This window comes from Lynx rufus, unplaced genomic scaffold, assembly GCF_022079265.1.
Source record: "Lynx rufus isolate CCGP_SWC_20201006 ecotype Redwood Valley unplaced genomic scaffold, mLynRuf1.p SCAF_16, whole genome shotgun sequence".
Taxonomy (NCBI): Eukaryota; Metazoa; Chordata; class Mammalia; order Carnivora; family Felidae; genus Lynx; species Lynx rufus.
This window is the reverse complement of record NW_025814830.1, coordinates 8,825,716-8,849,410: the sequence shown is the minus strand read 5'-3', so window position 1 is coordinate 8,849,410 and position 23,695 is coordinate 8,825,716. Positions and strand designations below refer to the sequence as shown.

At 47.6% G+C, this 23,695-nt stretch overlaps 1 protein-coding gene across 1 annotated transcript; it reads left to right on the top strand.

The window, feature by feature from the left end:
- Positions 1-2,489, top strand: TEX101 (testis expressed 101). Its single transcript, XM_047077941.1, has 5 exons — positions 1-67; positions 200-343; positions 461-655; positions 1,985-2,113; positions 2,272-2,489. The coding sequence occupies exons 1-5, from the start codon at positions 4-6 to the stop codon at positions 2,487-2,489; spliced, it is 750 nt and encodes a 249-aa protein (XP_046933897.1). The 5' UTR covers positions 1-3.
- Positions 2,490-23,695: the final 21,206 nt, after the last annotated feature.

Below are 23,695 nucleotides of genomic sequence, written 5' to 3'. Positions count from 1 at the left end.
GCCATGGGTACCCGTCGTGCCCAGAGTTTGTTGTTCCTCCTCCTCCTGGGAGCCCCCTCCTTGGCCTGTAAGAACGGGGGCCGGGGGGGGTGGGGGTGGGGAGAGCTGGTTCACAGGGGATGGATCGCTGGTAAAGGAGGGCTGACGGGGGCCCCACAGAGAAGAGCAGGCGCTCACCCAGATCTCCTTTTCTCCCCAGCGGTGCAAAACTTATATTGTCACAAGGGCGTGTTCACCAGTATAGAAGAGGACCCAAGCAGTATGTTTAACTGGACCACGGAGAAGGTTGAGAGTTGTGAGGGCGGGTCATTCTGCCAGGAATCCCTTCTGATGGTCAAAGCAGGTGAAATGAGAAAGGGCGGGAGGAGGGGTGAGTATATCCGGGTCAGTGCTGCTCCCACCCACTCCCAGAAACCTCAGGCCCACCCTCCGCTTTCTTCCCCACCCCGTCTCCTAACAGGGGCCAAGACCGCAGTTTTGGCCACTAAGGGCTGCATCTACGATGGGACGCAGGCGGTGACGTATGTCCAGCACTCCCCACCCCCAGGCATAATCACAGTCTCCTACACCAGCTATTGTGAGGATTCCTTCTGCAACGGCAGAAAGGACCTCCAGGAGCTCTGGAGGCCGGCAGAGACCCTAGAAGCCTCGAGAGGTGAGAGATGGGGACTCGGAGAAACTATCTGAGCCCCTGCAAAGATGGTATGCCTCCTTTCTCTGTGTCCTTATTTGGCTCAGGCCCTTGGGGGGCCACACACACAAAAAGAACCTCAGACCTTCCGCCAGGCTTTTTCTAAATGGTTACCTTGGGGTCTAAACGCCGCCTGGAGCACCGGGACGTCAACGAAGGCTGGGGTATAAGTTGGCTTTTGTGTTTATTTATTTATTTATTTATTTATTTTTTAACGTTTATTTATTTTTGAGAAACAAAGAGAAACAGAGTGCGAGCGAGGGAGGGGCAGAGGGAGAGGGAGACACAGAATCTGAAGCAGAATCTGCAGCTGACAGCTCAGAGCCCCATGAGGGTCTCAAGCTCAGGAACAGTGAGATCATGACCTGGCTGCTTAAGCGACTGAGCCACCAGGTGCCCCATGGCTTTTGTATTTATTAAGCAATAAAGTGTCAGTGGAGGTTTCTGAGCAGGGCGGGGTGGCCTAATCAGTCTGGCAGTTACTGCTTCCCCAGTTCCCCAATGTGGCCAATGTGGCCAATGTGGCCGGGGGCCTATAGCAATCTGGCCCTGCCTGCTCTCAGCTCACTTCCTTCTCTCTCCTCCCCCTTTACTGTGGTCCAGTGGGGGGAGGGGGGCTGGTATTCAAAATGCTGAAGTGCAGATATGGTCCTGGCCCAACCAGAATGGGTGCTGGCCATAAAGACCGGCCCAGCCCTCCTGTGCCTACCAACTGAACGCCAGCCCTGCAGTGTCTCCCAGTCCCGGAAAGCCACCCGGCTGGCTCCCACCTCCGGGCCTTTGTCCTCGCCGATTCCTTTGTTACCCCACCCACCCCTCCACTTTCACGCAGCTAACTAACCTCTGTTCACCCTTCACCTCAACTCAGGTGTCCGCTCTGCGAAAATACTCGGCAAATTGTTCCGGAGAGTTAGGTTGTCCTCCACTCCTTTGCCATCATACCTTGGACGCAGCGCCTACTGAGATGTATTGTAATTCCTGACACATCCTTCTCCTTCTAGACAAGGGTCCTCGATGGCAGGAACCGTGTCCTTTTCATCTCTGTCTCCACACCCAAGCACACAGTTTGGAAGTCACAATGGATGGGTTCTGACAGCGAAGAAAAACAGCTGGAGAAGCCAGCGGCGGGGCGAGGCGGGGGGGGGGGGGGTGGGTACAGGGTGGGGGGAGGTGGCAGTGATAGGTCGTGACTGCTGTGGTGTCAGCAGCAAAGACTTGGGAAAGGGAGGGAAGCAAGAAGAGACAACTCCAGAGGCCGGACACACCCTGATTGTCCCTCTGTCTCCCCTCCAGCTCCCAGTACCTCAGTACCCTTCTACTGCCCAACCTGTGTGGCTTTGGGGACCTGTCTGACTGCTCCTTCCCTTCCCTGTCCCAATGATACAACTCAGTGCTACCAAGGAAGACTTCAGATCACTGGAGGTAAACTGAACATCTGGTGGTTTCAGAGGCTGGAAACCCAGACATCTGAGTGGATCCAAGAGGTTCTGATACTCAGGGTTCTAGGAATGAGGGAGGAATGATTCCTCTCTGATTTCCCAAAACATCTATGTGTCTCCCCGACCTTTCTTCTTCCACAGGAGGCATCGATTCTTTTTTGGAGGTGAAAGGTTGTACATCCATAACTGGTTGCAGGCTGATGGCTGGGTTCTTTACCATAGGACCCATGTGGGTGAAGGAAGTTTGTCCGTACCAGTCTCTCCCTCAACCCCGAAAGACTGAAAATGGGGCCACCAGGCTTCCTGTTTCAGTTTGGAGGTTCGAGCTGCTGCTGCTGCTGCTGCTGTTACTGCAATAACTAACTTGTCCATTGTTCCTGTGGAGACACTTCTGGTCCTGGATCACAGGACACCTCTTTTGACCGGGAGCCTTCTGACTGCTGGTCACCAACAAGTTGAGATTTGAAGAAAGGAGCGTTCTTGTGGTTGTGTTTTATATTTCTAATAAAGTTTCTACTGTAATTTGTGTATACCTCAAGCCTAGAAGTGGAATTTTAGTGCTGAAAGGGCCCTTAAAATTCATCGTATCCAACCCACACGTTTTGCAGAAAGGGAGGCAGAGATCTGGAAAACTTTAGTGAGTTTCTCACACGGATGTAGCTCTGGGCAGAGCAAGACCAGAACTTTGATACTTCGACCTAAAGTCTGGTTTTGCTTTTGCTTTATTGGTCACCTTCTCTTGCTGGCTGGGCAAGAGATCGGCATCAGACTCCTCCAGGGCACTCCCGGCCCAACCTTACGGCCACGGTTGGCTGTTCTGGTTCTAACATTTCCCTGGGAGGTATGGCAGAGTTTGAAAAATCAGACTCCAAATTCTTCCGTTACGTAACGGGCCCCCTCTCCTATGTCCTGTCTCTTGCCCCTTTCCATCATCCCTTCCCTTCTCTGCTGCCTACGTCGTCATCCTCGGTGGGCAGAGGGAACGCAGGAGGCAGCTGGGGCCCAGCAGGGTATGAGGACTGGGGGCCTGGGACTCTTAAGACTTGTTTTGAGCTTCTCATGCTTGTTTATTTATTACTCAAGAACACATAAAACCCATCTTAGAAAAGACTCCAATGACCTAGGAGCTTATAGAGAAAAGTAAAAAGGTGGGGTAAGGGTAAGGAGGAACAGATATTTATTGTTTTCTTTGAATAGCTTTATCGAGGCTTAATTGACATAGTCAATTGCACCAGGGGTGGAAGGAGACTTAAGGTGAACGATTGACCCCTCCCACAAAGGACAGGGGAGTCTGGCCATAGTATAGTCCAGCCAAGTTCTTTCTAGAAAGTTCTCTGGTTCTAAACCAACTCTTTTTGAGTTAGAGCCCCACTCCAGCTAATTCTTCATCTTTGTCACTAGGCCTCCAGTTCCCCATTGTGTCAGTTTGCCAGTTTGCAGAAGAAATCACAAACAACTCAGATTTGTTCATGAGGGGACTTAAGAGTTTCTGAACGATAAGTATTCAGAGCCATGGCTGGCAAACGCCATCTAGAGCAAAAAGATAAAAATAAAGAAAACAAAAAACAAAAAAGCCAAGTAGACGTTTCCCATAGGACAATGGCTTTCTGATGGCACTGAAGACAGTGACAGGAGAAATCCCTGAGTGGATGGAAGAATGACACCATTTTCTAAAAGCTGGCCTGTGGATTATTCTGGTATCTTGCAAATCCTATGTATCATATGCCACAGAACTTCAGGCAGCATGGGCAAATTTCTCAGGGCACAAACCCAAGTGTGTAAACTTTCCAATAACATATTTAGGTAAATATACATAATATAAGAATATTACAATATATTATTTATTTTTAGGATACCTTTGTTTATCACGATCCCTCATCCAACCCAGCGGTAGGCAGAAACTCAACCAGTTTGAATAAACTCAGCCGCCCCGGGGTTTTCTCCAGTCACTTCCAATTTCAGCTCGGTCAGTTCAGGGCTCTCTCCTTTTCTACCCTCCTCACCCAGGGCGTGGCTACAGGGCTGGTGGGAAGGAGGTGACGGTCTGGTTTTCGCCTCTCTGCTGCTCATGTCCAAGTGCCTGCGGTTGCCTGGCAGCTGGCTCCCGTTCCTGTTGGTGCCCACCGGGAACCTCCAAACCTGTCTGGGCACCGATGGGCACCCACGCGGGTCCCCTCGGCTCGGTCATCCCTTTCGGCTACATCGAGGTCTCTCCCAACGGCTTTCGAGTGCCACTGCGGTGCTTCAGGAGCATAGGAAACTTTCGCAGTGGTAGGTATGTCCCTAATCTTGACTGTGGTAAGAGTAGAGCTTTCAAGGTATACACAGGTCAAAAGTCATCGAGTGTTATGCTCTGAATATATGCAGTACACTGCTTGGCCATCACGCCTCCATAAAGTTGGAAAAACCAAAAAGAAAGCAAGCACAAACCGTCACACGGTAACAGTTTGTTTCTCAGTCCTTCCTTAAATTACCATTTCTTGACGAGTGAGAGCTGAGATGGAGGAGAGGGCTGTTACACCAAGAAAATTAACTCTGTGTTCGCTGGCCTGCCAGATGCCAATCCATCCCGTTCCTTCCTACTGTCCCCAGTGAGTCAACTGGCTGCTTCGCAACACAGGAAAATCTCCCGGATGTTCTCCTCCACTTCTCTGCTCTCAAAGCCAGCGTCGGCCTGGCCTCGGGAGGCGACCACAGCTCGCTCTCCGCCGAAGGGCTCCCTTCTGTGAATCGGCAGCACTTCCTTGCGTCCATTCCTCCTTAACCTTCCGTCGGCCGTGTGGAACACTGCGCGGTATCTCGGCATTTCTTGGTGCCGTCCCAGAACTGAAGGTCCTCCATGTGCTCCCACATCCCAGGCCAAAACCAGAATCTCAACGTGTGTCTAGCCTGAGAACGTGGAGTCTCTGGTCCTAATCAAATATCACTCGCCGGTGTTTTGCTTCTGTGCCTTCAGCATCACGCGATCACATGCTACTTTTCCTTGTCGTCAGCACCAACCAATCTCCTTTAAAAGCCCCTTCATCAGGGGCGCCTGGGTGGCTCAGTCTGTTAAGCGCGACTTTGGCTCAGGTCATTATCTCATGGCTCCTGAGTTTGAGCCCCACGTCGGGTCCTCTGCTGTCAGGGGTGGAGCCCATTTCGGATCCTCTGTCTCCCTCTCTCTGCCCTTCCCCCGCTCTCGTGTGTGCACACACAAACTCTCTCTCTCTCTCTCAAAAATAAACATTAAAAAATTTTTTTAATTAAAAAACATTGAAGTCCTTTCATCAGTTTATAACTTCACACTTGCCCACTGCCTTCTTCTCCATTATTTACTGTTACTACTCAGCTACCTGGCTCTCTCTCCTTAACCACCTCCCCTCTACTGACCTTTTTCTTTCTGTCCTCTTCCTCATTGTCATCACAAGTCCATTGAAAATACTGTACCATGGAATACTACTTGGCAATGAGAAAGAATGAAATCCTGCCATTTGCAGTAATGTGGATGGAACTGGAAAGTATTAGGCTGAGTGAAATAAGTCAGTCAGAGAAAGACGGATGTCATATGTTTTCACTCATATGTGGATCTTGAGACACTTAACAGAAGACCGTGGGGGAAGGGAAGGGGAAAAAAAATAGTTACAAACAGAGAGGGAGGGAGGCAAACCACAAGAAACTCCTAAATACAGAGAACAAACTGAGAGTGGATGGGGAGGGGGGGAATGGGTGACGGGCATTGAGGAGGGCGCTTGTTGGGATGAGCACTGGGTGTTGTATGTGGGTGACAAACCACAGGAATCTACCCCAAAAACCAAGAGCACACTTCACACACTGTATGTTAGCCAGTCTGACAATAAATCATATTAAAAAAAATAAAAATAAAAAATAAATATGGAAGGGGCTATTAAAGCAGAAAGAAAAGAAAAGAAAAAAGAAAAGAAAAGAATGTACCAACCTTGGAATGTCAATTAAATGTCAATGTCAAACACATTGAACAACTATAATATAAAGGAAGAGAGTAATAGGATCTGTATGGTGGTAAAATTTCTACATTATGCTTGAAATGGTAAAATTCTGATTCTAAAGAGACTGTGAAAAGTTAAGTGTGAATATTACACTCCCTTGAGCAATCACTAGAAATATGACACAAGGGTAATTATTAATGACCAATTATTATAAAAGACCAGTAAGTTAAAATTACAAGAGACCTATTATTAAAAGATCAATAATCAGAATAGATTAAAAACATGAGCCAACCATAAACTGTCTATAAGAAATCATTGCAAATACAATGATGCAGGTAGGAGAGAAGCAAAATGATAAAATGCTACACTTGTACTTCTACCTCAAATGGAGTAACAGGGACTGGATTTATTTTCCTACATAAAACAGCCAAAAAAGCAGAGAAAATACATGAAATAATAATTTTCTTTTAAAACATTTTTTTAGTGTTTATTTTTTTTTTAATTTTTTTTTCAACGTTTTTATTTATTTTTGGGACAGAGAGAGACAGAGCATGAACGGGGGAGGGGCAGAGAGAGAGGGAGACACAGAATCGGAAACAGGCTCCAGGCTCTGAGCCATCAGCCCGGAGCCCGACGCGGGGCTCGAACTCACGGACCGCGAGATCGTGACCTGGCTGAAGTCGGACGCCCAACCGACTGCGCCACCCAGGCGCCCTAGTGTTTATTTTTGAGAAAGAGAGAGACACGAGAGAAATGGAGACACAGAATCCGAAGCAGGCTCCAGGCTCTGAGCTGTTGGCACAGAGCCTGATGCGGGGCTCGAACCCACGAGCCATGAGATCATGACCTGAGCCGAAGTTGGACGCTTAACTGACTGAGCCACCCAGGCACCCTGAAATAACAATTTAAAAACAACAAAGGACAGTAATCCTTGAGAAATGGGAAAGGAAACAAGGCAAACCCTATCAATTACATCAACTTTCTATCTTGAGAGTTTCCAGACCATGGGACAGGGAGCGAGAACTCAGGGGGTGCCTGGCTCCCTGTCTGAGTTGAGGATAATCCAGAACTCAGAATCTGGGGCGCCTGGGTGGCGCAGTCGGTTAAGCGTCCGACTTCAGCCAGGTCACGATCTCGCGGTCCGTGAGTTCGAGCCCCGCGTCGGGCTCTGGGCTGATGGCTCAGAGCCTGGAGCCTGTTTCTGATTCTGTGTCTCCCTCTCTCTCTGCCCCTCCCCCGTTCATGCTCTGTCTCTCTCTGTCCCAAAAATAAATAAACATTGAAAAAAAAAATTAAAAAAAAAAAAAAAAGAACTCAGAATCTAAGGAAATCGAGGCAGCTAGAGTTTGCAGGACAGAATGCCACTGCGGAGAGAACGATGTAGAGAGAGAACTCTGGAGATCCGCAGAGGGTCCCCCTTGACCATGCAGCTGAGTGCTAATCATCACATATGTGTGAGAAAACTAGCAGGACTGGGGTGAAAACAACCTGAAAGGATCAGACATGAGTCCTGGCACTCACGTAGGGCAGGGAATAATGACTGTTGCCAGAGTATTGAATTGAATTGATTCATAACCCCTGATTTGCCAGAATTGAAATATTCATAACCCCTGGGACACTGGACTCAGGAACCTCTTGCCTCGGTAATAGAAATAATTAGCCCCAGGCAAGCAGTGTTCCAGACCTGCCTAACAAATCATAAAAGCAAGACCCAAAAGTATCAAACTGTTTCCAAATAGCTAAACCGAATTCTAGAACAAGGGTCAAGAAGACTTACAGGTACACAAAAATATTGAGCACCAAACAAAGGTAAAATTCACAATGTCCATGCTACTATTAGTTATAAGAAAGCTGGAGTGGCTATTTTACTATTAGCAAAGTGTATTTCACACCAGAGAACACTATCAAGGATAAAGAAGTTCATCTCATACGAAAAACAAGTCAATTCATCACAAGGACGTAACTATTAAAGATGTATGTCCTTGGTAATAGAGTTTTAAATCCATGAAACAAAAACTGAAGGAATCGCCGGGCACTTATCCCAGAGAAAGGAAAATTTATGTCCCTCCCAAATCCTGTACCTGATTGATCATAGAAGCTTTGCTTGTAATAGTCAAAACACCTTCTAATAGGTAGATGTTAAACAACCTCAGTAATTAAAAAGGAACTACAGAGGGGCGCCTGGGTGGCTCGGTCGGTTGAGCGGCCGACTTCGGCTCAGGTCATGATCTCGTGGTCCGTGGGTTCGAGCCCTGCGTCGGGCTCTGTGCTGACAGCTCAGAGCCTGGAGCCTGTTTCGGATTCTGTGTCTCCCTCTCTCTGACCCTCCCCCGTTCATGCTCTGTCTCTCTCTGTCTCAAAAATAAATAAACGTTAAAAAATTTTTTTTAAAAAGGAACTAAAGATACACACAACAACTTGGGTGGATCTCAAAGGCATTGGGCGGAATGGAAAAAGTCAATCTCAAAAGGTCACATGTTATACAAGTACGCTTATGTAACATTCTTGAAATGGCAAAATTGTTGAGAAGAGGTCTATTTTATTTCACTGAATGTATCCAAAATATTGCCATTTCTACGTGTCATATAAAAATTTAATGAGATGTTTTGCATCCTTGTCATACTAAGTCTTAAAAATGCAGTATTTTACATTCATCCTAATTTGGATTTGCCCACATTTCAAGCGCTCACTATCTGCAGGTAACTAGTGGCTACCACAATGGACAACAAAGGTCTAAGCAATAGGAAATATCTATTCAAATCTGTTGCCCATTCTTTACTGTGGTGCTTGTTTTATTTTATTTTTTAATGTTTGTTTATTTTTGAGGGAGGGAGGGACAGAGCACTAGCGGGGGAGGGTCAGACAGAGAGGGAGACACAGAATCCGAAGCAGGCTCCAGGTTCTGAGCTGTCAGCACAGATCCTGACTTGGGGCTTGAAACCACGAACAGTGAGATCATGACCTGAGTCGAAGTCAGACGCTTAACTGACTGAGCCACCCAGGCGCCCTGATCTACTGGTAATCTTATTGAGAATCCTTTGCATTGGTGATTTGCTTCTCTTGGTGCTTTCAAGATTTTCTCTTTGTCTTTGACTTCTGAATGCTTGGTTATAATGTGTCTCAGTGAGGGGCTCTTTAAGTCCATTGTATTTGGAGTTTATTGAGCTTCTGGGATGTTTACATTCATGTCTTTCATCAAAATTTGGAAAGTTTTCAGCCACAACTTGGAAACAACCCAAATGTCTATCAGTATTTCTTCAAATATTCTTACTACTTTCTCTCTCTCTCCTTCTTTTGGGACTCCCACAACATGTGTATTTATTCACTTGCTGGTATCCCACAGGACTCTTAGGTTCTGTTTACTTTTCTTCAACCTTTTTTTTTTTTCCTGTCTCAGACTTGAAAATTTCCGTTATCCTACACTCAAGTTCATTGGTTCTTTCTTCTGCCTACTCAAATTTGTCTTTGAATCCTTCTACTGAATTTCTCATTTCAGTTATTGTAACTTTCAGCTGCAGAATTTCTTTTTGGTTTCTTTTTAGGTTTTCCATCTCTTTATTGATATTTTCATTTTCTTCCCATGCTCTCTTCTTGACTTCCTCCACATCCTCCTTTAATTCCTTGAGCATTTTTAAGACAGTTAAAGTCTTTGTCTAACATATCTGCCATTAGGTCCTTTTTGAAGACAGTTTCTGTTGGTTTATTGTTTCTTCTTTGCGTACCACATTATCCTGTTTTTTTGTATGCCCTGTGATGTTTTGTTGTTGTTGTTCAACACTGGACATTTGAGTCTAATAATATGGTAACTCTGGATATCAGATTCTCCCCTTTCGTAGGGTTTGTTGTTTTTATTGTTTTTGTTTATATATATTTTTATTGTTGCAGATTGTCTCTTTGCTGACGGTCAGCCTGAGGTATAAACTCTAGGTCCTCTTGGGTCTTTTCTGAGGCTTTCCTTGGGCATGTAATAGTCCCCATATATGTAGTTGTTTTTTGAATATCCTAGTCTTTTTTTTTTAAGTTTATTTATTTATTTTGAGAGAGAGAGAGAGAGAGAGAGAGAGAGAGAATGAACAAGGGAGGAACAGAGATAGAGACAGAGAGAGGGAGAGAGAATCCAAAGCTGGCTCCACACTGTCAGCTCAGGGCCCGATGTGGGGCTTGAACTCGTGAACCATGAGATCATGACCTGAGCCAAAACCAAGAGTCAAACACTTAACCATCTGAGCCACCCAGGTGCCCCTGAATATCCTAGTCTAATGTCAAACTCCCAAAGGGGAAAAAGTGAAAATGAAGGGAGGAGGAAAGGTGTCAGCCCTTCACATCCCCCAGAAGTCACTTCAGCGGGAGAGAAAGGGGCTTACGACAAAAGGGAGGTGCAACAACGATGACTGCCCGTCTCTTTTGTCTGCAATTTTCATTTTGTTCACATGCTCTCTTCCTGACTTCCTCCACATTCCCTGAGCATCTTTAAGACAGTTAAAGTCTTTGTCTAACATATCTGCCATTAGGTCTTTTTTGAAGACAGTTTCTGTTGGTCTATTTTTTCTCCTTTGACCACCACATTATCAGAAGCAGCAATCAGCGATCAGAGCACAGACCCCCAATATTTGGAGAACAGAGCCCTCATTGCCCACACTGGCAATACAAGTTGCATACAAGTTGCATACAAGTTGCTCCAGAAACACACGCACAACAGCCTGTCACATGGCTGGGAGTGGTGGATGGGTAGCCGCGACTGTGCTGAGAACTAAAACTGGCCAAACTTAACCACAATTTACCCTCCAAGCCCTCCCCTGGAAGTTGAAAGCCTTCAACGGACTCTGCAGAGTTCCAAAATCGTATCAGACAGATTCTGCCGGTGCAATTGTAGTCTAGGTGGAGGGACAGATTCCTGGTGCTTCCTATTCTTCCATCTTCCCACTGTTAGTCTTATGTTTTTTAAGTTTTATTTATTTATTTTGAGAGAAAGAGAGGGCCCGAGCATGTGCTCAGGGGAGGGGCAGAGAGAGAGAATCCCAAGCCGGCTGGGCACTGGGCACTGTCAGCGGGAGCCTGAGGTGGGGCTCGATCTCACAAACCATGGGATCGTGACCTGAGCCAAAATCAGGAGTCAGCCACTTAACCGACTGAGCCACCCAGGCGCCCCGGTTTGTCATATTTTTGTAAGCTTAGATCAACAGTCCTAACTACCACGTTAAAGGGCATTCGTGGGGCAGAGGAATGTGTTAAGTGACACCAAATGTATACAGTCAGCAAAATCCAGACTGTGGGGACTCTGCAAGACAATGACTTGGCTTTGTAAAAAATTATGTTTACAGGAGAGAAAAAAAAAAAAAGATGGGAAGCTATAACTTAAAAGAGACTTAAACACACAAAACCAAGTGCAATGTGTGGACCTCATTTGGAGCCTGACTTGAAAAACCAGGAAAAATATTTTTATGAGACCAAAAAGGAAATCTATTAATTGACTGGCTATTTAACCATCGTAGGTATTTTAAATTCTATTAGATGTAAGAACTGAAACCACGTATTTCAACATGACAATGGTTTGCTCCCTGAAAGTCTTGCCTAGAAGGAAAAGGCTGTAAAAGCTCACTTATCAGACAACAGCTTGTTTATCAAGACTGTTTCAAGACCCCCCATTTGTTGTGTTCACTAATCCTAAACTTTTTTTTTTAATGTTTAACGTTTATTTTTGAGAGAGACAGAGTGTGAGAGGGGGAGGGGCAGAGAGAGAGGGAGACACAGAATCCAAAGCAGGCTCTGGGCTCTGAGCTGCCAGCACCGAGCCCGATGGGGGGCTTGAATCCACAAACCGTGAGATCATGACCTGAGTCGAGATCAAGATGCTTAACTGACCGCACCACCCAGGTGCCCCTAATCCTAAACTATTCTGTCCCAATCCTTGCCTAATCCTAGCCAGTTTCTTGCTATGAAGAGCCTGCCTCAAACAGCCTTACTTGACTTTGCCTTCTGTGGCACCACTGAGACTCTGGTGGCCTTTGTAAGAGGGTCAACTGTGAACCGGTATAATAGTTTTTTGTGCCATGTTTATTTTAAAAAAGGGAAGTTTATCTCCTTGAGGCATATATTGAAGGATTTACATATTTAATGAAAATAAGACTGAGACTTGCTTCAGTACCATATGGGAGCGAGAACGGGTGGAGCATAGAGAAAATGAAATTGGCCATAAGGTGATCATTATTGAAGCTTGTTGGTAGCTACATGGGGTCTCCTACACTCCTTTTGTCTACTTATGTACATGTTTGAAATTGTCTGTAATAAAAAGGTTTTTTCAGTGTGCTACTCAGACCACAACATTGGAGTTACGCTTAATCATCTCTTCTTCTCCTATGATGTGGCCAATCCATTAGCATATCCTACAGATACTCAGAATTCCTCTAGAACCTGACCACTTCGCATTACCTCTGCTTCCCCGCCCAAGCACCACCATTTCCCCCTTTGATTATTGCAATAGTTAATGGTCTCCATGCTTTAGCCCCTGCCCTCCCTCAACCCCATTCTGTTCTCAACACAGCAGCCAGAGTGATCCTTTTAAAAAATAAGTCTAGGGGCGCCTGGGTGGCTCAGTCGGTTGAGCGTCCGTCGGCTCAGGTCATGATCTCGCGGTTCGTGGGTTCGAGCCCCGCATCGGGCTCTGTGCTGACAGCTCAGAGCCTGGAGCCTGCTTCAGATTCTGTGTCTCCCTCTCTCTCTGCCCCTCCCCCACTTGTACTCTGTCTCTCAAAAATCAATAAGCATTAAAACAATTTTTAAAACTTCTTCTCAAAACATTGCAATGGCTCTCCCTCTCACTCAAAGTTCTTACAATGGCCTACAAGGTCCTACACTCTCTGTCCCCCCACCCTTTGTCTCTCTGACTTCTTCTCCTAAGTCACACCCTTTGGGCCACTTCAGTCACACTGGCCGCCGTCCTGTTCCACCAACGCACCAGGCATGCTCCCCCCTCAGGACATTTGCACTTACCGCTCCTTCTGGTCTATGATGCCACCTCCTTCAGGTCTTTACACAAATGTCCCCTTCTCAATGAGGCCTTTTCTGACCCCCGCCCCTCATTTAAAATTGCAAACATCCTGTCTCCCCACCCAGACACTCCCTCTTCCCCATCTTTTTTTTTTTCTTTTGTACTCATTGCCATTATACATCATGCTTGTTTACAGTACTGTCTCTTTCCTTAAAACAAGCCCCACAAGAGCAGGGATTTCTGTCTGTTCTGTTCTCTCCTGTAGCCCCAGTGACTAGAAAGGGCCTGGAACAGAATAAGTGCCCAGTCAATATTTATCCAATGACTTTGGTCACTAGTGTCTTCTGTACAGTGTCCTCGGCCACTGCACTATTCCTCCGGGGTTAAAAGTTAGCTGTTAGGTCCCGATGGGATAATTAGGAAAAAAAAAGTCTTGATTTTTTTTTTTTAATGTTTATTTTTGAGAGAGAGAGAGCACAGGTGAGGGAGGGGCAGAGAGGGGGACAGAGGATCCTAAGTGAGCTCTGCACTAAAAGCAGAGAGCCCGATGCAGGGCTCAAGCTCAACTGTGAGATCATGACCTGAGCTGGAGTCAGACACTTAACCAACTGAGCCACCCAGGCATCCCGAAAGTCTTTATTAAAATAATAATAATAATAATAATAATTATAATTATAATTATATATATATATACACACATATACATATGTATATATATGTATATGTATATATGTGTGTGTGTATATATATACATATATACATATACATATATATATATATATACATATATATATATGTATAAATATATATTCTAAGGGAAGAGAGGTAGGGTCCTAGCCCAGCAGTCTGTGTAAATGATGCTCTCTGGGAGCCAGAGTCTGTGAAGGGTGCTTCTGGGGCCAGGCCCTTGGACCGTGGCATCACCCGTAAATCGTCCAGTGTGCTGGGAGACTGGAAAAAGTGTGCACTTTCTCCTCCTAGGAACGCACAAAATGCAAACGAAACAATAAGTTACTTTGGCAGCTTTACAAACAAGGGAAGGAGATGGGCAGAAATGAGCAAACTTTGTTCAAGGCACAATTTTAAAGCAGCGTTTGATTTTCTGGGCATGTCTTCAGACAGATGCCTCCGATTTCTGCCTCTTTTTAAAATACTGACATACTTGGGGCGCCTGGGTGGCGCAGTCGGTTAGGCGTCCGACTTCAGCCAGGTCACGATCTCGCGGTCCGTGAGTTCGAGCCCCGCGTCAGGCTCTGGGCTGATGGCTCGGAGCCTGGAGCCTGTTTCCGATTCTGTGTCTCCCTCTCTCTCTGCCCCTCCCCCATTCATGCTCTGTCTCTCTCTGTCCCAAAAATAAATAAAAAAACGTTGAAAAAAAATATAAAATACTGACATACTTAACATCACGAAATCAAAAATACCAGTGTGCACTTTGGAACGACCGTTTGGCAGGACCTACCAAGACTATACATATGGGTGCCTTATGACCTACCAATTCCACATCTGGGTATATCCCCAAGAAAAGTGATTGCGTATATCCACATACAAGAATGCCCACGGCAGTTCTATTCATAATAGCTAAAAACTAGAAACAGCCCAAATGTCCACCACCAACAGACTTGGGAAATAAATGCGGGATATTCGTAAAATGAAACGCTTCCTGGCAATTTTTTAAAAATAACAATACTGCCGTATGCAACAACATGGTGGACCCTCACGACATAATGTTGAAAGAAGCCAGAGACAGAAGAATACATAATTGTATGATTCCTTTTATATAAATGTCAGAAACAAGCAAACCCAATTCATGGTGAGAGAAATCAGAAAGTGGCTAGCTCTGGATGGTGTTGACTAGGAGGGGGCACAAGGGAAACTTCTAGAATATTAGAACATTCTAGTGGTGCCCGGGTGGCTCAGTGGGTTTTCCACTCTGGATTTCGGCTCAGGTCACGATCTCGTGGTTTGTGAGATCGAGCCCCACAGCAGTGTGGAGCCTGCTTCTGAGTCTCTCTCTCTCTCCCTCTCTCTGCCCCTCCCCCACTCACACTTGCTCTCTCTCAAAATCAATAAAATTAAATAAAAGGAAGATTCTATATCTTGACCCAGGTGGTAATTACATATATATATATATATACACACACACACACACATATGTATGTACATGTATACAATTACCTAAATTCCTTGAGCTGCACACCTCAGCTTTGTGCTTTAAGTCATACCCCAATAAAAAAGTTAAAATTCTTAAAAATTATAAAGAAAATAGAGTAATGGCTGCTACTGTTAGTACCTTCAAGACCTGAAACGCCAGAATGCAGGGCTGGCCTGGTGAGGTGTACCCGTGGAGAACAGGGCCAGGTTCTAGGATCCCCTCTCTCTCCACAAGGTGGCTCTCTCCCCTCAAGTCTCCTTCCCGATCCTCTGGGGAAAACTCAGGAAATCTCCCAGGAAGAGGAGGAGTGTGTGCTCTGGAAACCACAGTGTGGGACCTGGGACAAGAATGCTGTGTAATGACCCCGGCGGCCTCACTACAGAAGAGTATAGCCCTTTCAAAGCAAAGCCTCGAATCCCAGTTCCGCCATTTTCTAGCTGTGTGGCCTTGGGAATGTTCCTTAACCTCTCTATGCCTCAGTTTCCTCATTGGTACAGTGGAAATAATAATAGTGCGTACCTCGTGGCGTGGTTGGTGGTGGTGGTGCTGTTATCGTTGTCGGCGTGAAGCGGGTTCACCCTCACGGAACTCTCAGAACCTCACTTGGCACGGAAGAGGTCAATGTCATTACCTGAGTTAATATTAAGAGACAAAATGTCAGTAACGGATAGGGGAACACCTGGTATCTCACTTCCTCGGGGACCAAGCAGGTACTGGAGGCCTGGCTGAGCTGGAGATGAAGAGAGCTTGTTCTGGCTTCCATGGTCTTTTCTAGAACCTGATGACCTACTCACGGTGGCCCCAGCGAGTACCGGTCCGGATCTGTGGCTCAGAGGGTTTGGCTGGTCTTTCTGTAGCTCTCAGAGCTCTGTACCTCAGTGTGGGAAGCAGAATAACGGTCCCCCCCCCGAGATTTCTACACCCCCATCCCCTCCGGACCTGTGAATATGGTACCTGACAGGGCAAAAGCGACATTGTCAGTGTCGTTAAGTACCTTGAGACGTGGAAGTTATCCTGGATTACCAAGAAAGATCCAAGGTAATCACCTGGGTCCTTATAGGAGGGAGGCAGGAGGATCAGAGTCAGAAAAGTGGAAACGAGAACAGACGCAGAAGTCAGAGCGATACGGCTAGGAGCCAGGGAACACAGGCCGATGTTGGATGCTGGAAAACACAAGGAGCAGATTCTCCCCTAGAGCCTCTGTAAGAACTGTGGGGGCCAGGCCGCCCCAAGATCTTCGCCATGAAGACTTTTTGAATTAAAAAGCAATGGAGGGGCTGCGCCTGGGTGGTTCAGTCGGTTGAGTGTCTAACTCTTGATTTCCGCTCCGGTCATGATCTCGCGGTTCGTGAGGTCAAGCCCCACATTGGGCTCTGCGCTGAAAGTGCCGAGCCTGCTTGGGATTCTCTCTCTCTCTCTCTGCCCCTCCCCCCATAGCTCGCACACTTGCTTTCTCTCTCTCTCTCAAAATAAATAAATAAAAACTTAAAAAAAAATAAAGCAATGGAAACCCAGAAGATTCAGGCTCTGTAATTTTCCCTCAGTGGACTAAAAAGAATTTAGATCAAGGACCTGATGCAGGAAGAGAGACATCAGAATAGATAATTACATTATGATATGAACTAGGTATGGTGGGCAGGAACTTACTGGCAAGGCCACTCTGATCAAAGCCCTCTCTCTGTCCCATTGTTTCCGGGTGGCCCAGCAAACATTTGTTTCCCAAACATTACTCTTTGTTTCATCGTTGTGTGAATTGCATCCCTTTCCTCTGAAATCCCAGACGTGCCTGCTCCCTTCTCCTCCATTCAAAAGGACACATAGAGGGGGGGCCCGGGTGGCTCAGTTGGTTGGGCGACTGATTTCAGCTCAGGTCATGATCTCACGGTTCGTGGGTTCAAGTCCCACGTCAGGCTCTGTGCTGTCGGCTCAGAGCCTGGAGCCTGCTTTGGATTCTGTGTCTCCCTCTCTCTCTCTCTCTCTCTGCCCTTCCCCTACTCACACTCTGTCTCTCTCTCTCTCAAAACTGAGTAAATATTCAAAAAAAAAGACACACAGACCTCATTTTTGCCTGAGTGTCTGGAATCTCCATGTCTGTGTGGCTTTCCTGTATGTACACCTGTTAAATTTGATTTTCTCCTGTTAGCCTGTCTCATGTCAATTTGACTCTTAGTCCAGCTAGAAGGAGCTAGAAAGGGACAGGAATTCTTGCTCCCTGGCAAAACACCGCCTTTGACATTAGCCCCGTAAGACCTATTTCAGATTTGGGACCTCCGGAACCATAAGGTAGCACAGCTGTGTTCGTTTAAGCCGCTAAGCTTGTGGTCAGCTTGTTACGCAGCAACTGGGAACTAATACACTCGAGTCCAAGCAATGTCTGGGCAACCCGGGTGGCGTCTGTAGTTGTACATCTGACAACTTCATTTCCTTCATTTATTAAAACGGCACATGCAATCGCATGGTTCAACATTCAGTAAGTACGTACAACCACCTTGGCTGACCGTCTGCATACCCCCGGACCCTGCATTGCCTGTTCCGCCTACGTTCTCGGCAGAAACGCACAGGTGTGTCCACCAAAGGACCTCTACAAGAATGTTCCTAGCGCCGCTATTTGTTATTGCCAAAATTTGGAAGGGACTCAAATGCCTGTCGGCAGTGGAATAGATAAAGAAACACACTCGTCATTTAATACGCGGCCACCTTGGGCCCCGAATCTGCCTTTCTCGGTGCTCACAGCAGGGAGGGGTGCCTGGAAGGCTATGACCCTTAGTAATCACTTATAATATCAACATTCAGTATTTAGGGTGCTTACGAGCAGGGCGGAGGGGGAGGTTTGAAGCACTTTCCGGATGTCACCTGATCTCATCTTCACAGCAACACTGTAAGGTCAGTGCTTTTATTATCCCCATTTCACAGATGGGGAAACTGAGGCACAGGTCATCTAAACAAGATGCCAAGGCATGCTTACGAGGGCAGAACGGGTATTTGGACCCAAGCAGTGTGGCTCTACTGTAGGAGACATGGAAAGTCACAGCAGATGCAGCCCGGGAGCCGGAAGCTTGTCCCCTGACAGCTGGGAAATGTAGAACATTCAGGGCCCAAACCACAAGAGGCCAGCTACCTCAAGACCCTGTCTGGAAGCACTTTCTAATCCGTGGGCTGTCCCTACAAATGGGCAGCCTTCCCAGGAGGCTGGTGGGCATAGGCTGAGGGTGCCAGAGTCGGAACTCATAATGTCCATCCCAGCTCCAGACTGGGTGCAGGACCTTTGTTCCCGGTCCGATGGTCAGTGCTGGGGACGCCCTTAGGGACACAGTGATGGGCACCGTGGAGCAAGGGGTAGCCAGGAGAATCTTCAATATTGCAAAAGCCTAACACTTGAGCCAGGTGGTTAGCGCTGGGGCAGAATACCATTCCTCAGTGGCCAGGACATAGCAGAAAAATCGAGTTCTGATGGGTAAAACACAGGGAAATTAATTAGCACTCCAAATGCATCGGGAGGAACGATAAATCTTCCAAATGTGGAAGACCGGGTTTGGGTTTGCCACATCAGCTGTAAAAGCTTCACTGTTATTACAGGCATGAGCCTCGAGGATAGGGAGGCCACTCCAGGAGACCAGGAACCGGGGAAAACCCACACCCAGAGTTACGGTAAGAATGACAGCTAGGGGGTGCCTGGGTGGCTCAGTCCGTTGAGCGTCTGACTCTTGATTTCAGCTCAGTCATGATCTCATGATTGGTGAGAAGGAGCCCCGCGCTGGGCTCTGCATGGAGCCTGCTTGAGATTCTCTCTCTCTCTCTCTCTCTCTCTCTCTGCCCCTCCCCCACTTGTGCACACACACGCATTCTCTCTCTCAAAAGAAAAAAAAAATGACAGCTCTATTCTGCATGTTGCTGAAGACATGGGCCCGGCCTCAGGCCATCTCTAATCTCTAATCTGCTGGTGACAGCCCGGCCAGCCTCACTTTACCCACAGACATTCCAGGACCATCTGGGTCCAGTTATTTTTACAAGCGGCAAAAGTCCTGGGAAACTCTTGTGCAAGCCACTAAATATCTCTCACTTGTAAACTGGAGTTAATCATAGTTCTGGCTCTACAGAGCTTCTGTGACAATTAACCGGCCTCCTCACGTCGTGTGCACGGAACCAGGCGGGAGTACAGGAAATACAGGAATACAGGAAGACCTAGATTGATGTATATTTGATAGATATAAATTAATCTAGATTAAAACTCCCAGGGGCGGGGTGCCTGGGTAGTTCAGTGGATTAAGCATCTGACTTTGGCTGAGGTCATGATCTCACGGTTCGTAAGTTTGAGCCCCACATCGGGCTCTGTGCTGTCAGCACAGAGCCCACTTTGGATTCTCTGTCTCCCTCTATCTCTGCCCCCTCCCCTGCTCTCTGTCTCTCTCCCTCTCAAAAGTAAGTAAGAACATTAAAAAGAAAAATCCCAGGAGCGCCTGGCTGGCTCAGTCGGTGGAGCATGTGACTCTTGATCTCGGGGTTGAGAGTTCGAGCCCCACAATGGGTACAGAGATTACTTGAAAAAGTAAAATCTTAAAAAGAAAAACCCAAAAACAGGTAATGAAGTGACCACAATTAAATATCAAGGCAGTCACTCATCAACCAGCAAACATGGATGTTCTCCAAGCTTCCTGCCAACTTCCTGTAGACAACCACACCCAAGTAAGAAATGCACACACAACAGCCTCTTTGCCCGGCCATCCTCTCCTGCTTGGTTCCCTTCCCCCACCCAAAGCCTGTTCTCCTGGAGCCTGGGAGTTCCCTTCAAAGAAGCCCCTCACGGGAGCTCCTGGGATCTTCTCTCAAATGGCCTCCCACCTCTCTCGCCCCAGAGACCCTGAGCTGATGACCAACTCTGTAGATTGCACGGCTGGCCCCGGTCGGTCCCCGTGTAACGCCAACGCCACGGTTACAGGACCCTGGCTTGGCCTTGTGACTTGCTTTTGCCAACAGCACGAGGGGGAAGTAACAGACCGCCGCTTACAATCGTAGGTGTCATGTGAGGGGCCTTGGGCGGTTCCACTCCACCTCCGGGAGGACAAGCCCAGGCTAGCCTATTGGAAGGTGACAGACACTTGGAGTAAAACCAAGTCTCCCGGCCACCCCAGCCGAGACCAAGCTAGATCAGCGAGCAGCTGGCCCGCAGACATACGAGCGTCCAGGAGACCTCTCCATCCAGACTCCGCTGAAACTTGTGAGCTTAAATAAAGGCTACCGAGTGTGGGGGCGGTTTGTTACAGAGCATTTTACCGTAGCAACAGAGCCAGCGGCGGGAAACCTGCAGACCCTGGTCAAACCTTCAGGCGGGGCTGCTCGGATGGGAATCCCATCTCCACAAGTTAACTCTTAGCTGAGTTGCCTTAAGATTCTTCATCTCCAGGGGCGCCTGGGTGGCTCAATCGGTTGAGCGTCTGACTTCGGCTCAGGTCATCATCTTGCAGCTCATGAGTTCGAGCCCCGCATCGGGCTCTGCGCTGAGCACAGAGCCTGCTTAGGGTTCTCTCTCTCTCCCTCTCTCTGCCCCTCCCCCACCCTCGTGGGTTTTCTCTCTCCCCCCCCCTCAAAATACATGCATAAATAAACGATGTTCTCATCTGTAAAATGGGGTAGTAGTGGTTCTAAGGGTTGTTTTGGCATTCAGGAGGCGTTCCTACCGCACGGTGTCAGGAGTAAGAGACAAGGCCCTCGCGAAGGGACACCCAAGCGGCGCACGTGCATGAAAACGTCAGGTGGAGAGAACTGCTGTGTAGAGAAGTACAGCCGAGCGAAGGGATGGGGGGCTGGGGGTGAGGGAGGCAGGCTGCTTTTGACAAGGTGGTCAGGGAAGCCCACTCGGAGGAGGTGACCTGCCAGCAGACACGGGAAGAAGAGGGAGAGGAAGCGACGTGCAGCCGGAGAGGGAGAGCTTTCCAGCAGAGCGCACAGCCAGTGCAAAGGCCAGGAGGCGGGCGTGCAGGTGGTGAGCCTGAACGACGGAGGAAGGCTGGGGTGAGGTGGGCACGGAGCAGAGAGGCAGGAGGAAGTGAGTGTCCGAGCAGCCCGAAGTGATGGGATCATGAGGAACCAGGAGCTTGCACGTTGTCGTTGCGAAAGTGAAACCAGTTAATATGTGGGAAGCGCTCAGGACAGTGCCTGGGTCGTGGTGAGTGTCCAGGAAGTGACGGCCTTTACTTTCCTATCCGCACCTTATCCACAAAATGCGGTGTCTCCCTGCTCGGGGGTCCTAAGAGGAAAATCCCCATGGGATGGTTGCCCTTTCCTGGAACTAAGGAGAAAGAGGCTCACTGAGGGAATCCTGACAAGGGAAATGCACTTTTGACTCTGAGTTGGTGCCGCTTGAGTTCCTGTAAGACTGAGTCCAGGGGTGCCTGGCTGGCTCAGTCAGTAGAGCCTATGACTCGTGATCTCTGAGTCATGAGTTCAAGCCCCACGTTGGGCATGGAGCCTACTTTAAAAAGTAAATAAGGAGGAGCGCCTGGGTGGCTCAGTCGGTTGAGCGTCCGACTTCAGCTCAGGTCCTGATCTTGCGGTCTGTGGGTTGGAGACCCGCATCGGGTTCTGTGCTGACAGCTCAGAGCCTGGAGCCTGCTTCGGATTCTGTCTTCCTCTCTCTCTGCCCCTCCCCCGCCCACGCTCTGTCTCTCTCTCTCTCTCTCTCTGTCAAAAATAAACATTAAAAAAATAAATAATAAATTAAAATAAATTAAAATAAAGCAAAAAGTAAATAAGGAGTCAGGGAACCTGGGTGGCTTAGTCGGTTGAGCATCTGACTTCCGCTCAGGTCATGATCTCTTGGTTCGTGAGTTTGAGCCCCACATGGGGCTCTCTGCTGTCAGCACAGAGCCCGCTTCCCATCCTCTTTCCCGCCCCCCTCTCTCTGCCCCTCCCCTGCTCATGCTCTTTCTCTCTCTCTCTCAAAAATAAACATTTTTTTAAGTAAATAAAATAAAATCCTTTAAGAAAGACTGAGTCCATGTATTATTTATGAGATTTAAAAAATAACAAAATGGGGCACCCAGGTGACTCAATCGATTAAGTGCCCAACTCTTGATTTTGGCTCAGGTCACCATCTCACGGTTCGTGGGATTGAGCCCCGCATCGGGGTCTGCGCTAACAGCACGGGGCGCCTGGGATTCTCTCTCTCCCTCTCTCTGCCCCTCCTCCACTCATTCTCTCTCTCAAAATAAACACATTAATTAAAAAGAAACAAACAGAAGGTGCTCCATAACAGCTTCTAGAATGAACAGAAATAGTCTCTTTCTTTTTTAAAGTCTGTACTGGCAGCATAAAAAGCTGATAATCCCATGTATGACCCTCCAATCTTGTCTTCGCAATTTGCCGGCTCCCAAGTTCCAAACTGGGTGACGGAACAAAATCCCAAGGCCAAGGTTCTTTGGCTAAATGGGCCGTGGCCTATTTCTGCAGCCGCATCTGGTGACTCCCTCCCACGCCAAGCTGCACACTCTTCCCAGAACAAGGCGGGTTCTCCCGCGCCTTTGCTACGTGTGGGGTAAGGCCCTGTTCCAACGTCGCCTCCTCCAAGAAGACAGCCCAGAGCCCAGGCAGAGCCACTCTCGAGTGGACACAGTGTCTCTGCCCCAGGATTTAGTTGAATGTCTTCCCCGCGTCAGCCCGAGAAGCCAGGAGCGGACAATGCTCCTCGCAGCCACCAGAGGGCGCTTTCAAAACACCAACCGGCCCTCTTGGTTTCAAAACCCCCAGTGTCTCCCAGGTGCTCTTCCGGTTACCAGTTAAGACACCTGCTGGGTTCAAATCCTGGGCGGGCCACTTATTCTGAAACTCTGAGCTAGTGACATCACCTGTCCAGGCCTCTGTTTCTACACAGTGTCGTCAGGTGGGTTAAGTGGATGGTTTCCTATAAAGCACTTGGAAAAGTGTCAGACACATAGGACGTTCTCAGCACATGCTGGCTTCTGCATCCCTAAGTTATTTACTGTTTTTAGTTATTAGTTATATGCTAATATTTTTTAGTTATACTATTTTAGCTATACTATTTTTATTTATTAGTTATATACTATTTTTCAGCAGCAAACAGCAGACTCAAGTTGAGCGACTGGGGAGAGTTAGAGGCTAACACAAGAGCAGAGGCAGTGAGCAGGGAAACCACAAAAGGTGGCTCCGAAGCCCCAGGGCTGGGAAGGAGTGATGGACAGACAGAGGGATGGAAAGAGGGGTGGATGTGATACAGCGAGCAGAGTACAATGTTAACTGTAGAATCCAAGTAATGGGTACGCAAGACTTCACTGTAAAATTATTCCGACTCCTCTGTACGTTTGAAATTTTTCATTAAAAGAGTTTGGGAAAAATGTAAAAATAAAAGCTGGGGGGGATGTTGAGTCAGCAAAGAAATGTGGACGGAATTGGTGAGAGAAGCCAAGAAAAAAAGAATTTCTCTGGGACTTTCCACAGAAACCACAGCCTGCAGCGTTCAGGAAT

Excerpts from the sequence above, each read along its gene's own strand:
- TEX101 (XM_047077941.1), top strand. The coding sequence starts at position 4 with ATGGGTACCCGTCGTGCCCAGAGTTTGTTGTTCCTCCTCCTCCTGGGA. Across the intron at positions 344-460 it reads CCTTCTGATGGTCAAAGCAG|GGGCCAAGACCGCAGTTTTG; the intron begins GTGAAATGAGAA and ends GTCTCCTAACAG. Across the intron at positions 656-1,984 it reads GACCCTAGAAGCCTCGAGAG|CTCCCAGTACCTCAGTACCC; the intron begins GTGAGAGATGGG and ends TCTCCCCTCCAG.